General features: G+C 33.8%; 1 protein-coding gene across 1 annotated transcript; it reads left to right on the forward strand.

Moving 5' to 3' along the window:
* The first annotated feature begins 51 nt into the window (after nt 1-51).
* Nucleotides 52-12,337, forward strand: LOC136038120 (uncharacterized). The gene is made up of 2 exons (XM_065721143.1): nt 52-157; nt 11,655-12,337. Exons 1-2 carry the CDS (start codon nt 119-121, stop codon nt 12,252-12,254), a joined length of 639 nt encoding a protein of 212 aa, XP_065577215.1. The 5' UTR covers nt 52-118; the 3' UTR covers nt 12,255-12,337.
* Nucleotides 12,338-12,785: the final 448 nt, after the last annotated feature.

The raw sequence follows: 12,785 nt of genomic DNA on the forward strand, positions 1-12,785 counted from the left end.
GAAGTTTTAAGAAGATCCTCACTTTCACAAAAAGACTTACTATGAATACAAATTAAGGGATTCAAGGCACTAAAAATTGGAGAGTTTTAATCAGTTTGTTAATATCCTTACAGTTGAAATGATTTATATTACAACCTTTCTGTTGGTGTTTTGTTTGGTAATTAAAACCTTTATCATAGGATTAACAGCCAAATACTGAATTCATAGAAGAAAGAAAGAGTAGGACACAAAGAACAACCCTACTAAATATTCAGACTTTGCCTATTTATCCTACGATTTCTTTTTTTTTCATTCCATTCACTTTTTCCCTAACATTGCCTTACTATAGAGAAAATTTAAAAAGCATATTTCACCCCTGGTAGTTCTTATTACTCCCTTTGAAGTATGGAAGAGTGTTACAGGACCCTCTGACCCAGCTTCAAGCCGCAGTAGATTTTTTTTCAATTTTTAGGCCTAGATGTAACTTTAAGGAAACGGAAGTATAAATTATAAGAGATTCCTAATACAATTTTAGTAACTTTTTATCTGACTGTTTAGTATTCGAAAGGAAAATTTTCCTACCCATTCCATAGCACCAGCAAAGAAAATAGGTAAGGTAGGCTAACAAGGCTCTGGTGCTTATGGAGTTAATCAATGCTTATCAATGGCAACAATTTTCTTCTATGAAGATCACAAAAGTTTCCTAGGGGTACAAAACCCAAAAGTTCGGATTTCCGCCATTGTTTCCTTCAACCCTTCCATTTCCAAAGCTACCTTTTCTAAAACAGCGTAAAAAGAAAGTAAAATAATCAGTTATGTTCAATAATTATTAATCACTATTAATTACTATTATCAATCACATAAGATTATCAATCATCGTCTAGAAGAGTCTCAAATATAGGTATAAACAGCGGAGTTTGGGAGCTATTATCAGCTAATTCAGCTTGGAACCATCAAGTTTAGTCATTTCTCCACAATTATATTTTTTTTATCAGACGCAGCCTACATTATAGTATTCATTTATATAACCGACATTATGTTTAAAGCTTTATTAAATAATTATCTTTTTTCTGTTTCGTTTTCAAATTAAAAAACACTAAAAGTAATATTTAGGCCTGACTGCTTATTCTCATTTAAATAAAAACAATAAGTTTTTTCTTTAACTGAAAGTAAGAAGCAACATTGAAAATCAAAACGAACATAAATTATTCCTCATATAAAAAAGGGGTGGCCCCCTCCTAAATACCTTGCTCTTCACGCTAAGGGCTCTTAGCACTTAAAAAAAAACTTCCTATTCTAATTAAACAACCCATGTGTTTAATGAGCCGTTCTTAAGAAAATGGTACAAACAGTCAAACTTGAGTGTAACGAGCAAGGTGTTGAGGAGGGGGCAACCCCTTTACATATGGAAGAATTTTTGTTCGTCTTGAGTTTTAATGTTGCTCCTTACTTTCAGTTAAACAAATCTGTTTTTTCTTTATTACTTTATGGTCGTTTTTCAAATAAGGCCGGTAAATCTGGTCCACCCTCTGTGAAAAATCTCCTTTCTTAAGAGAAACTCATTCGTGGAAATTTGATCCCAAGTAAAATACACCCTCCGTAAAAATTTTTTGCGGGCGATTCAGCCTAATAAATTTTCCTTAGCATGCTTCCATTTGAAAAAGGCTTTAATTTCAAAGTTTTTTTTTTATTTTTTGAATTTTTTCCTTCGTGGAAATTCAAACACGCAGAGAAAACCCCTGGGTAAGTACCCTTGGATCATCTATATAATAAAAAAGAATTTTGAATAAAAATTTCAACTATGCTACTATTCGTTATTTTCAACTATTTCGTTATTGGATCTTTCAACTATGCTGAACAAAATTACCATATAAAGATTTTGATTGAACAACTTCAGAGAAAGAGGGGTGAGGGAGGGGAACTAGTTTTCCTATGATTTTTTTGGTCACTTAAAAAAGACACTAGAACTTTTAATAGAGTAGACACTGGAAGGAGTTTCCCTGCTCCTACTTAAAGATTAATGTGGTAATTAAACGTGTTTAACATGGCCTTAAAAAATGATATGGGGGATGAAATTTTTGGACCTGTAGCTTGTTCAAAAAAATTAACCAAAATAAAAAGGCATAAGACAATGTTTTATTTTCAGAAAAGTTACTTATATATCCATTTAAAAGTATACAGATAGAAATAAAGTTGAAAATGAATAATTTAAAAGTTCATGGTTCTGACGTTATTTATCATTAGCACCCTCGCATGAGGCTGCATTGAAGAAAATACAAAAAATAAACACTTGGTAAATTTTGTAAACATTATTTTAGAAACTTCTCTAGCGCTTTAACACCACAAGTAAACATATGCTAATTTTGATTAAAAAAAATAAATCAATAGGTGTTTCCTAGATGTTTTTCTAGTTTAACGTGTAACCATGGAACAAATTTTTTTTCAAAAAGATTTAGACTTATTTTACAACTTCTTTGATATCTTCCCCACTTTTATTGCTCAATTACTATTTAAGAATGTTGTTTTTTGACCAACAGTACCCAGTATATTTTCTTATTTTCATTCACTAACTAATCATTCAAAAATTCCCTCATTCTTATGTAATTCATGAATAATTTATCGTAAGTAGTTCGAATTCATGAGCATGTATTATCAAGGAAAACCCAGACAGAAGGTTAATGGTAGTTGTTACATTTTGGGTTAATTAAGAAAAAGAACTTCGCGCTTTTCGTCTTTAAGGGAAAAGGTGTTTTACTCTTTTTAACTTCCATTTTGTTTTTACTTTTGCAAGGTACTTCTGAGAAGTACAATTAAGTTTTGGTGTAGAAAGTCATTTTTCGAGTGTTAGTTTTTCGACTGGTAAATAACTTGACATGTTACAGTCCCATTGCTTTCATGTCCACCCATAGTATTGGGTATGCATACATATAACTCCCATATAATAGGCAAAAAAAATAATAAAAAATAAATCGCATAAGTTTTACAATGAAAACACATCAATTTTATTAAATAGATAAAACAATTCTCTGAAAACTATAAGAGAATTGTGCTTCGTGCTGAAGTGAGTTTGCACTTGCTGGGTTTGCTAGCGTTGTAAATAAAAAATTAAGACTAGACGACTCTTTCATTGCCTCATTGAAGGCCCTAGCCCCCAAATTTATTGCCTTTAATCAAGTTAATCTATAATAAACTCGGATTGCAGCAATTGTACCACAGAACTACCTAAGGCCGTATGGCTAGAGGGGTTACAGCGTTTGATCCTCTGCCATAAATGTTTTTCCGACTCATTAAAACCTAATGAAAATGAATATAAACAAGTTTTTAATGTGTTTTAAAAGTTTTTTGCCCCCTTTCCCAAAACTTTTGAGCTTGACTTTTTTAGTTTCGGTTGATTGAGATTTACATTTGTACAAGGTGTAAGGTTTTGAATTGTTAAGACATGAGATTGGAGACACTGAAGGACACGGTTCCTCAGAGAGGGGGCGATCCTCCTTTGAGCCCTCCAATCTTCATGATCAAAAATGCTGTTTTGGCTGTGAACTCGTAAAGGTGCGACAAGTCCGCCACTTAGGTTAGGTATATTAAAATATTATTGGGAGTACTGAAATATTAGTCTAGGGTTTGCAATCAGTCAGCTAAAAAATCTGTGCAAACAAGTTTTGTTAAAAATTAAACATTCTATTATAAAAATTTACTTACTGCGTTTTGATTATTAATAGAATCTTAAGAATCCTATGAATGTTTCATAATTAGCTACTACTCCTACTTCTACTATAATAGCCCACTGTTACACCAAACTACTCGAGGTCAACATTGCTTCGCATGCTCCAACTCCACCACAGCCATTCAAAGCCTTGCTTTTACCCCCTCCCATGAAGCGCCAATTTTATTTAAAATTCCCTTTGTGACCTCTTTACGCTCTGTTATGAAATGGTTATCCTTTCGCCCCATGTGGCTGACCAAAAAGTACAATCTTTGGCAGCCGGACATCGTCCAATTCGGCATCGGCCAAGACATCGGCCTAATATATATCCGGATATATCCGCTATATATAAACAGAAAGGGGAAGAAATGTGAGGTAGTAACCTTTTGAAATTAAAGCCCTCACGCCCACAAGGATTTGGAGACTGGATAATCAAAAGACCCGAAGCAAAAAACTTTGCTTATTATCCCCTCCATTCCCGTCCATTCAAGATATGTCTTCCGTTGGCTTTTGTCTGAAAAAATAGGTTGATTGGGTTCGGATCCCACCCAGGGCTCTCTTCTACTACCACATCTACATACACATGTATACATATTTTTTGTACCATTGACAACAAAGTTGTGCTTCCCAATTCTGCACAGCTGTTGAAAAGCCATTTGAGTGCTTATTTTACAAAGAGGGTCACGTCATACCTCACTGAATTTTCACGCTACGCTTTTGTATCTGCATGAGTGGAAAACATTAAATTGGGCATGTTGCCTTTGAAACGTCCCGTCCTTCCTTCGCAAATATATCTTTTAACTTGAAGATTACCAGTCTTAACTTGCTGAGTTAACGTTCGTGCCTAAATTGGCATCTAAAGTTCCAAAACTAAAATACATCAAGTATGTATGTCATGTGGCCAATACTCCTTCCACCAGCTACCCTATTTCGCTGTGTCAAATACATTGATATGTATTTCAGAAGTGGGAGTGTTAGATAAGAGCGCCTGACTCTGTTTGTACACTAGAGCTAAAGAGGCTTGGAGAGAGGAGGTATTTTTTAGAGCTGACTTTCTAGGTTTTGATCAAAAATTTAAATTGTATCTTTTAATCGTATTTGTTTGCTGTTCTCTTTTTGTGTGGCCATTGGCCTGCGTTTTTATGTATGCTAAATATACTATGCAATACTATAAGATTACAGCATGACTGCAGTAAATAAAAATACTCAAAGTGAATAGCTTACAAACGATGTTCGACTCACCTAAAATAGGATGATTTGAACTTTCGAGTTAGAGGATTTCATATCTAACGGTAATATTGTAATACAAACTTCCAAAACAAAATATACAAAGGACCTATTTAACAAGTTGTTGGTGTTTTCCATATTGTTCTCATAGTATATCATTATCTCATGCCCATTCCAACTATCCCTCACATCAACTTGTATTTCGAACATTTCTGAATTTTAGATACCTGTATTATGATTAAAGATTGTTCAGAGATCTCTTAGCTGGTGTCTAAACGGGAATCATTAATAAAACTGGAGATTGTGGAATTAATCTCTTAAATCAAATGTTACTAAGTTCTCATTTTACAAATAATGTGTGGTCTCTACCGAAAATGACTAAAAGGACTCACAAGCATATCTGATATTACTTTTTAAATACCAGTCTGAAAGTTAAGTCAGTATTTCACAAATGGTGGCTAATTCTTGGCACCCTGACATTTCATTAATGCTGTGCTCTCCAATCTATATAGTTGGAGCACCAAAAGTTATGTCCTCGTAATAATGTTCATATCCACATCGCTTCAGTATTCACTTATTATCTGAGGAATAATCCTGAATGGTTAAAAGTTCAATCATTAAAACTAACGCATTTTAATGTACATTTTACACGTAGTATTTGATTTCTACAAAATCGGTACTCAAGTGATCTTAGCCTGTTCACTAGAGATCAAAGGCTGTTCTTACAATCTAAAAATCCAAAATCACAAGACGTTAAACCTATATTTCACTAACGCTGTTTTATCTTCAGCAAATGCACTGTTAAGCGCCCTTGAGCTCACTGATTACGAATCTGATGTTAAAACTGGTCCAAATTAAAAAAAAAATTATTGGGTATATATTTAATAAATAAAGGACAGGCTTTGTCCTCTATCGTGTCCTAGTGCAGATAAAAAATTTTTGCTACTTGAAAAATTAGATAAGCAATTAAAGGATTTTTTATAGTTCAACTCCCCTTTAAAATGGGTTTTCGAATACAACCCTGACTGATTTACAAGAGTTTAGTTGGACTTTGGGGTAACGTTTAAATTAGGGACAAGAATGATTTTTCATAAGAGGTAGGCAGGCAGATCAGATGTAAAAAAAATATTGATTTGTAATCAGAGATGTAAAAAAATTAATAAGATATTGTAGCAGAAACTTGCCTAACCTGGCTAAAATTATAGCCTTATTTTAGGCATTAATGTCTTGCATACTTCAAAAGAAATTCTCGGTGTAGTATTTTTATTAAATAAATATATTGTTTAAAATAAATAAATATTTGCATTGTTTTTAATCTTCCTTGTCATCAGCTGAATTTTCACCATTTCTTCTAAACCAAGCAAAGAGCCGGCTGTGCAACACAATTTTGAAAGGTATTAGTCCAATTTCAGCAAGAGTATCTACTTTCCGAAACCACAACCTTTCTATCCAGTCAGGATATTCAACATCTTCAATATCGGGTATTAGAACACCCTTTTTGCCTTTTTTTTCTTTTCTGACCTTCGGATCTTTAAGCCGAAAAACCGTCAACAAACCTCGAGGAGTAACTGGATCTCCTGGCTTTCCGTAATAGCTTAGTAAACTAGGAACTCTTCGTTCTTTAGTTGGATTGCCATGATTACTGTTAGAAAGCCTTCCCTTTGGCTTGAAATTGGTAGGGCTCGTAAATAGTGGCCTTTGGAGAGTTGGTTTTTGTGGCTTACCTATGTAAAGCAAATGAGTATCCTGCGTGAACAGCAGCAGCAGATAAAGACCAAGAAGGAACTAAAATAGGAAATTAACTCAGCTTAAATTCTTGAAACGTTCTAAAATGGATAAGAAGAATTAAAAAAGAAATGAAGGTGTTTCTGAAAGCAGATATGAAAATCAATTGAAAAACGGCAAGTAAATCCTTTGGTAATGTGAGACACTAAACTGAACAAACTTAATTTATCGTATCGTATGTTTTATTTGGTTCAATATTTTTGCAAGAGGGCTACATCCTATTTATTCAAAAAGTGCAGATTGAGGAGACTGGTTTAATCTATCGTCTTATTTTTTGTTTGATTCCTAAGGTATTTAGAAGCTTCTCGCTTATTTTTCTCTTTTCTAAATCCACGAGGTCATATTTTTTCACTCACAAAAATACTTGAAAATTAGAACTCCTGATATCACGTTTTCTTGCATCATAAATATTTTAAAATATTTACCTTTCATAAACAGCTGCTTATTCATAACAGTCAAAACACAAAACCTGATCATTTTCTCGCAGTCCTATAAAATTTATGTGAAGTAACATACCACTCTTTCAGTTACCGGTGGCCATGTATTGCTGAATAATACATACTACTACTGCTGTATTTTGACAGCTTTGAAAGCCTGTCTACTGTCATAAACCTTGTACACAAGGTTGAACGTGCCACAAACGGCGAAGGTGTACCATGTATGGCACGACGAGGTGCAGTGTGGTGGAAGTTTGCAAAGCATTGCAAATAAGCGCGACCTGGAGTAAAGCAAGTGAAATTCCTAAATGTACACCAGTTGGTGTACTTGAACAATCCCACCTTCTCACCTTCGAGTTTGCCATTCGTGATGATACTCCATTTCTAGTTTTGTTTTCCTATAAGGTTTCAATTAAAGATTCTTTCCCGACAGATTCAGTAGTTTTCAGTCCACTTTCTATTGCCCAATTATTTCAAAGTTTGGTTATTTCTGATCATTCCACAATTCTGTCTTGACGTATTCATTTCAAATCGTCTCGAACCTGTGTCAATTAACTGGCACAGTAAGGAAATTGCAATAAAGCCTAAATGAACGGCCATATACCTCAGAACTGAAAGGCTTAATATTTACGTTATAATGCTTATCTATAATCGCAAATATTTTAGGTTCCAGCCAGGATACAGCCTAGTGTATACCCTTAGCAATAAATTTATCAAAACCGAGTATTTCTTACGCAGGTGGAGGGTGACGCTGAAACTTAAACACGCAGATTACTGCTAATTATTTCTTTGTAAATTATGCAAGATTATGAAACAAAGAACTCGTCTTATTTCCCTATGTCTGTAGAATTCTAAAAACTAGTACTTTACTGAAAACATAAAACCAACGCAAAAAACTTTGGTTCTCTTAGGAACAGAAAAGTCCATATAAGTAACTTGCAGAAAACAAAAGACTGAATTATAAGTATTTCACCGGCCATTATATAGGTTACATTTAATATATAACATAGAAAAGTATGGTGTATTGTAAAATACAATGTCAAATATGCATAAAATATATTAAAAAGATGATGTAATATAAAAATCAAAAAGAGTAAAGATTATTTAAGGAATATTATATAACCTGACGTAACGTCAAATTCACCAAGTTTTTTTTGTTCGTTTCTTTGAAGGTTAAATTTCTTTATATTCAATATTTTTTTTTTTATTATTATTTATTCTTTGGTATCTCCTAGCCGTGTTGCTCTCTCGTGGCCAAAAGATTTGTATATAGCCTATTGTTTGTAAATAAAGTACTTTGTCACTAAAATAAGTATATTTTTTGATAAGTGGAGATGGACTAATAAGCAAAAGGAAATTCTTTTAGCTAACACTTGTTTTTCCTTCAAGCGAAATTCAAGTACTCACGTTTTTGGTATTATTTCTCATCACTATATGTTTACTTATCAAAGAGCAAGCAAGGTTTAATAAAAGCAAGCTAGGGAGTTGCGCAAAGACCCTCACCTTCAAGAGAATACTAAAAAGGAATACAAAGTAGGAATTTCAAGGTATGGACATTTAAAAAGCTTCGGTCCGCAGGATACTATCTTTGTTATTGAAATTTTCTATATTATTTTGATGCTGGTAATTTACTGAATGGGTGATTACGCTCACTCAGCCGTGCAAAATTAAACCTGGGAATAAAATTGTTTGCAAAGATAATTCATTCGTAAGCTGAATTTGTAATTTATGACGTTCAAATTTAAGGAAGGTGTTTAAAAGTTAAATACCGTCTAATAACTAACAACACGATTGTAAAACACTGAGTCCAAAAAAAGAAAAAAAGTATAACGTAACAAAATAATTTTCAAAAACACAGGAACCCTAAAAATTCTCTAAAATCCTTTGTTGAACCCCTCTCAACCCCTTTGGGGGCGGCCCACGTTTCGTTAAGCCTCAGATAGATGGCCAAAAGCCCAATCTTTGGCAGCATATCATCCTCCTTCCGTGAAGCGTGGCCAGACAATCTTAACCTTTCTTGCATTATAACTAATAATTTCAGAAAGATAATTCCAGCAGACATATTTGAAAATATAGACTTTTTTCTTTTAGATCCTTAATGGACCTACCTAGGAAACATTTTTTTTTCTGGTGCATTATTTGTATTACATTATCTACATGACAATCACAACTTGACAATCCGTAAAACAGTGAACTCAATTTACAACATGAAAGACGTAGACTTCTTTTATCATATACAATTTTTTTGAATATTAGACCGTTCTCCTGGAAAAAGAAAATACCCTACAGTCATCAAACAGTTCGTGGTAACGAAATTAGTAAGGAGCAACCCGGCTCACTAGCAACCAAAACTCTAAAAACCGAATTTTGATACCAATTGATGCAAAAAAGAATTGCATTTTAATGCTTATTTTAGACATATTAGTTCCACCAAGTTTAGTTTTACCCATCAAAGGTTATGAGCCTGAGAAAATTTGCCTTATTTTCAAAAAAAGGGGAAAAACAAACTAAAAGTTATAGAATCCTAACGAAAATAACACCATCAGATTCAGTGTATGAGACAACCATACTGTAGAGGTTTCAAGCTCCTATCTGCAAGAATATGGAATTTTAGTATTTTTTTGCCAAAAGAAAGATCACGGATGCGTGTATATTTGTCTTTTTTGTTGTTTTTTCCCCAGAGATGATTGTATCAAGCCAGTGATCCTAGAATATCGTGAGAGGGCTCATTCTAACGAAAATTAAAAGTTGCAGAGCCCTTTTTAAGTGACCAAAAGCTTTGAAGGCAACTAGGACCCGTCCTACGCTCATTTTTTCCCAAAATCACCGGACCAAAATTTTGAGATAGCCATTTTGTTCAGCATAATCAGAAAATCTAATAAACTATGTCCTTGAGGACGACTTAATCCCCTACAATCTCCGGGGGAAGGGCTGCAAGTTATGAGCTTTGCCCATTATTTTCATATAGTATTGGTTATTGGGAAGTATACAGACGTTTTCAGGGGGATTCTTTCTGGTGGTGAGGGGAGGGGGATCGGGGGAGAGGGTTACATTGGAGGATCTTTCCATGGAGGAATTTTTCACGGGAAGACAATTTCCATGAAGGGGGCACTAGGTTTTCCAGCATTATTAAAAAAACAATGAAAAATTAAATAAAAAAACAAGTTTCTTCAACTGAAAGTAAGGAGCAACATTAAGCTTAAAACGAACAGAAATTGTTACATATATTAGGAGTTCGTCCCCTCAACAATACCTCGCTCTGTATGCTATAGTATTTTTATTAATTTCAAAAGAGCTATTTATTCTAAATAAGCTGTCTTTGCGATTCAGGGGTCCTTCTTAAAGAGTTGAAACAAAATTTGAACTCCAGCGTAAAGAGTGAGGTTTTGACAAGGGAAAGAACCTCCTCATATACGTAACAAAAATATAAAAATATAGAAGCACGTTACGTAAGTTAATTCATAAGTTACGTACATTTATTACTAATAAAACGTTCGTAAATAAAATTAAAAGTTCTACTGGCCTTTTTAAGTAACCAAAAAATTTAACTAAAACTAGGCCTCTTCCCCGCCCCCTTTTTTCCAAAATCTTACGATAAAAACTTTGAGAAAGCCATTTAGCCAAAAAAAGCCATAATTAAAATAAAAATTTCATTTTAATTATTCATGTACGATGAGCCGAACTCAAAACCTGCATTAATTCAAAAACGTCCAGAAACTAAATAAAAAAAAACAAGTATTTTTATAAACTGAAAGAAAAGAGCGACATTAAAACTTAAAACAAACAGAAATTATTCCGTATATGAAAGGGGCTGTCCCTTTCAACGTCCCGCTCTTTACGCTAAAGTTTGACTCTTTGTCACAGTTCTAATTTTTAAAACAATTAAAACACTTTACCGTAAATATCGGGGCGTTGAGGAGGGGATATCCTCTTTCATATATGGATTAATTTCTTTTAGTTTTAAGTTTTAATGGTGCTGCTCACTTTCAGTTAAAAACTTTTTTTTATTTAATAAAAAGAAGAACGAGGCTCTCCTGAGTAAAAACATGGTGAATTTATGGTGAATAACAAAAATCGATATTTTACCCAAAACTGATATTTTTAATTTATTTTATTTTGTTAATATATATCGTTTACTTTTCAATTATTCAAAGCTTGAAAGCTCATCAAAGCTCCCCTTCCGAAACAAATTCCCGTGTATTCGTCAACGATTACGGTTTTCCTTAGAAGTTTTTTTTTAGTTCTTACGGCAATCGAGAATGTATTAAATTTCCAGTAAAAGGTCATAACGTACATATGCTTAATGAAGCTTTTGAGGGTAACGTTTAGTACATATCATTTTCTGAAAATCCAAAGCTGAGGTCTGAAATTTCTAGATATATCTGAAATTTCCCTAGAAATAGCCCCTAGAATGTCCCCTAGATGTCCCAAGAAATAGCAGCACTGTTTCTACTTCAATAATATTTTTTTTTCCAATTCAACGATGAAACCACCATTTTGTTTTAAATTTGTTTATTTTTCAGAGGATCAACATCGCTTTACTTAGCCCGACAAGAAGCGATGGTTCTATACTGCAGAAGGTAGCAGGAGTAAATGAGCCTAAAATATCGCAAAAAGCTGTAGAACAGAGCGATGCAGTAAAGGATGATTATGGTTCAGAAGAGAATGATGAAGATCTTCATAGCCTTCATCTTTCCAAGCTACCTTTAGAGTTCATTGAAGAAATAAAAGATACCTACAGAGGTGATGCCATAGAAGTTGGAAATCTTGAATTTGAATCAAGGAAATTGCAAAATATCTCTGGGAATAACAATAAGAAAACCTTTATAAGAAAAGACGAGGTGTCAGTTCATTCAGATGCGAATAAACCAGGAGTTTCAGCAAAAAACCGTAAAGAGAGAGCACTGCTGTATAAGGTAGCTATTGAGAATAGTGCCAACAAAGAAAAGTTTGAAGAGCATAAGCTTTATCGTGAGCGTCTTAATCCAGTTGCAGAGCATATTGCCATGTCAAGAAAAAGTGACAAATGGATTCCTGATTCATTTGGTCCATGGCGACTATTTGTAAAAACAAAATACGAGAGCAATGACCCCAAAGAACTGGCCCTGGCTTCAACCTTCTAAAATTAAAATTTTTAATGTTTTTACATTTATTTTTGTACTGTAGTAAACTGTATCCTAGAATCAATAAATCTTGAATAGAGTTGGCCTAGCTAGTTGATTTTCGCAAGCCTCTTATGGTATTTTTTCCTCTGCATAAATACCTTCCTCCTAGTCGGCTCAACTCCTTGAAAAAGCAGTCTTAATTTCCATTAATCCATCCGTAGTGAAAATCATGTTACATTATCTGATAGAGTATTATCAAACAGTTCGTGGTAACGAAGTGTAGTGAGGAGCGACCCGGCTCAATAGTAACCAAAACTCTAAAATATGGAATTTTGATACAAATAGCTACATCAAAAGAATTGCATTTTAATGCTGATTTTAAATATATAAGTTTCATCAAGATTAGTCTTACCCATCAAAAGTTAAGAGCCTGAGAAAATTTGAGCGTATCAGAGAACCCTATTGTACAAGTTTCAAGCTCCTATCTACAAAAATGTCGAAATTTGTATTTTTTGCCAGAAGGCAGATCACGGATTCGTGTTTTTTTTT

This window comes from Artemia franciscana, chromosome 17 (assembly GCF_032884065.1).
Source record: "Artemia franciscana chromosome 17, ASM3288406v1, whole genome shotgun sequence".
Classification (NCBI taxonomy): Eukaryota; Metazoa; Arthropoda; class Branchiopoda; order Anostraca; family Artemiidae; genus Artemia; species Artemia franciscana.

Coding starts and splice junctions, on each gene's coding strand:
- LOC136038120 (XM_065721143.1), top strand. CDS start 119: ATGATTTATATTACAACCTTTCTGTTGGTGTTTTGTTTG. Junction 158..11,654: donor TTCTGTTGGTGTTTTGTTTG/GTAATTAAAACC, acceptor TTTATTTTTCAG/AGGATCAACATCGCTTTACT.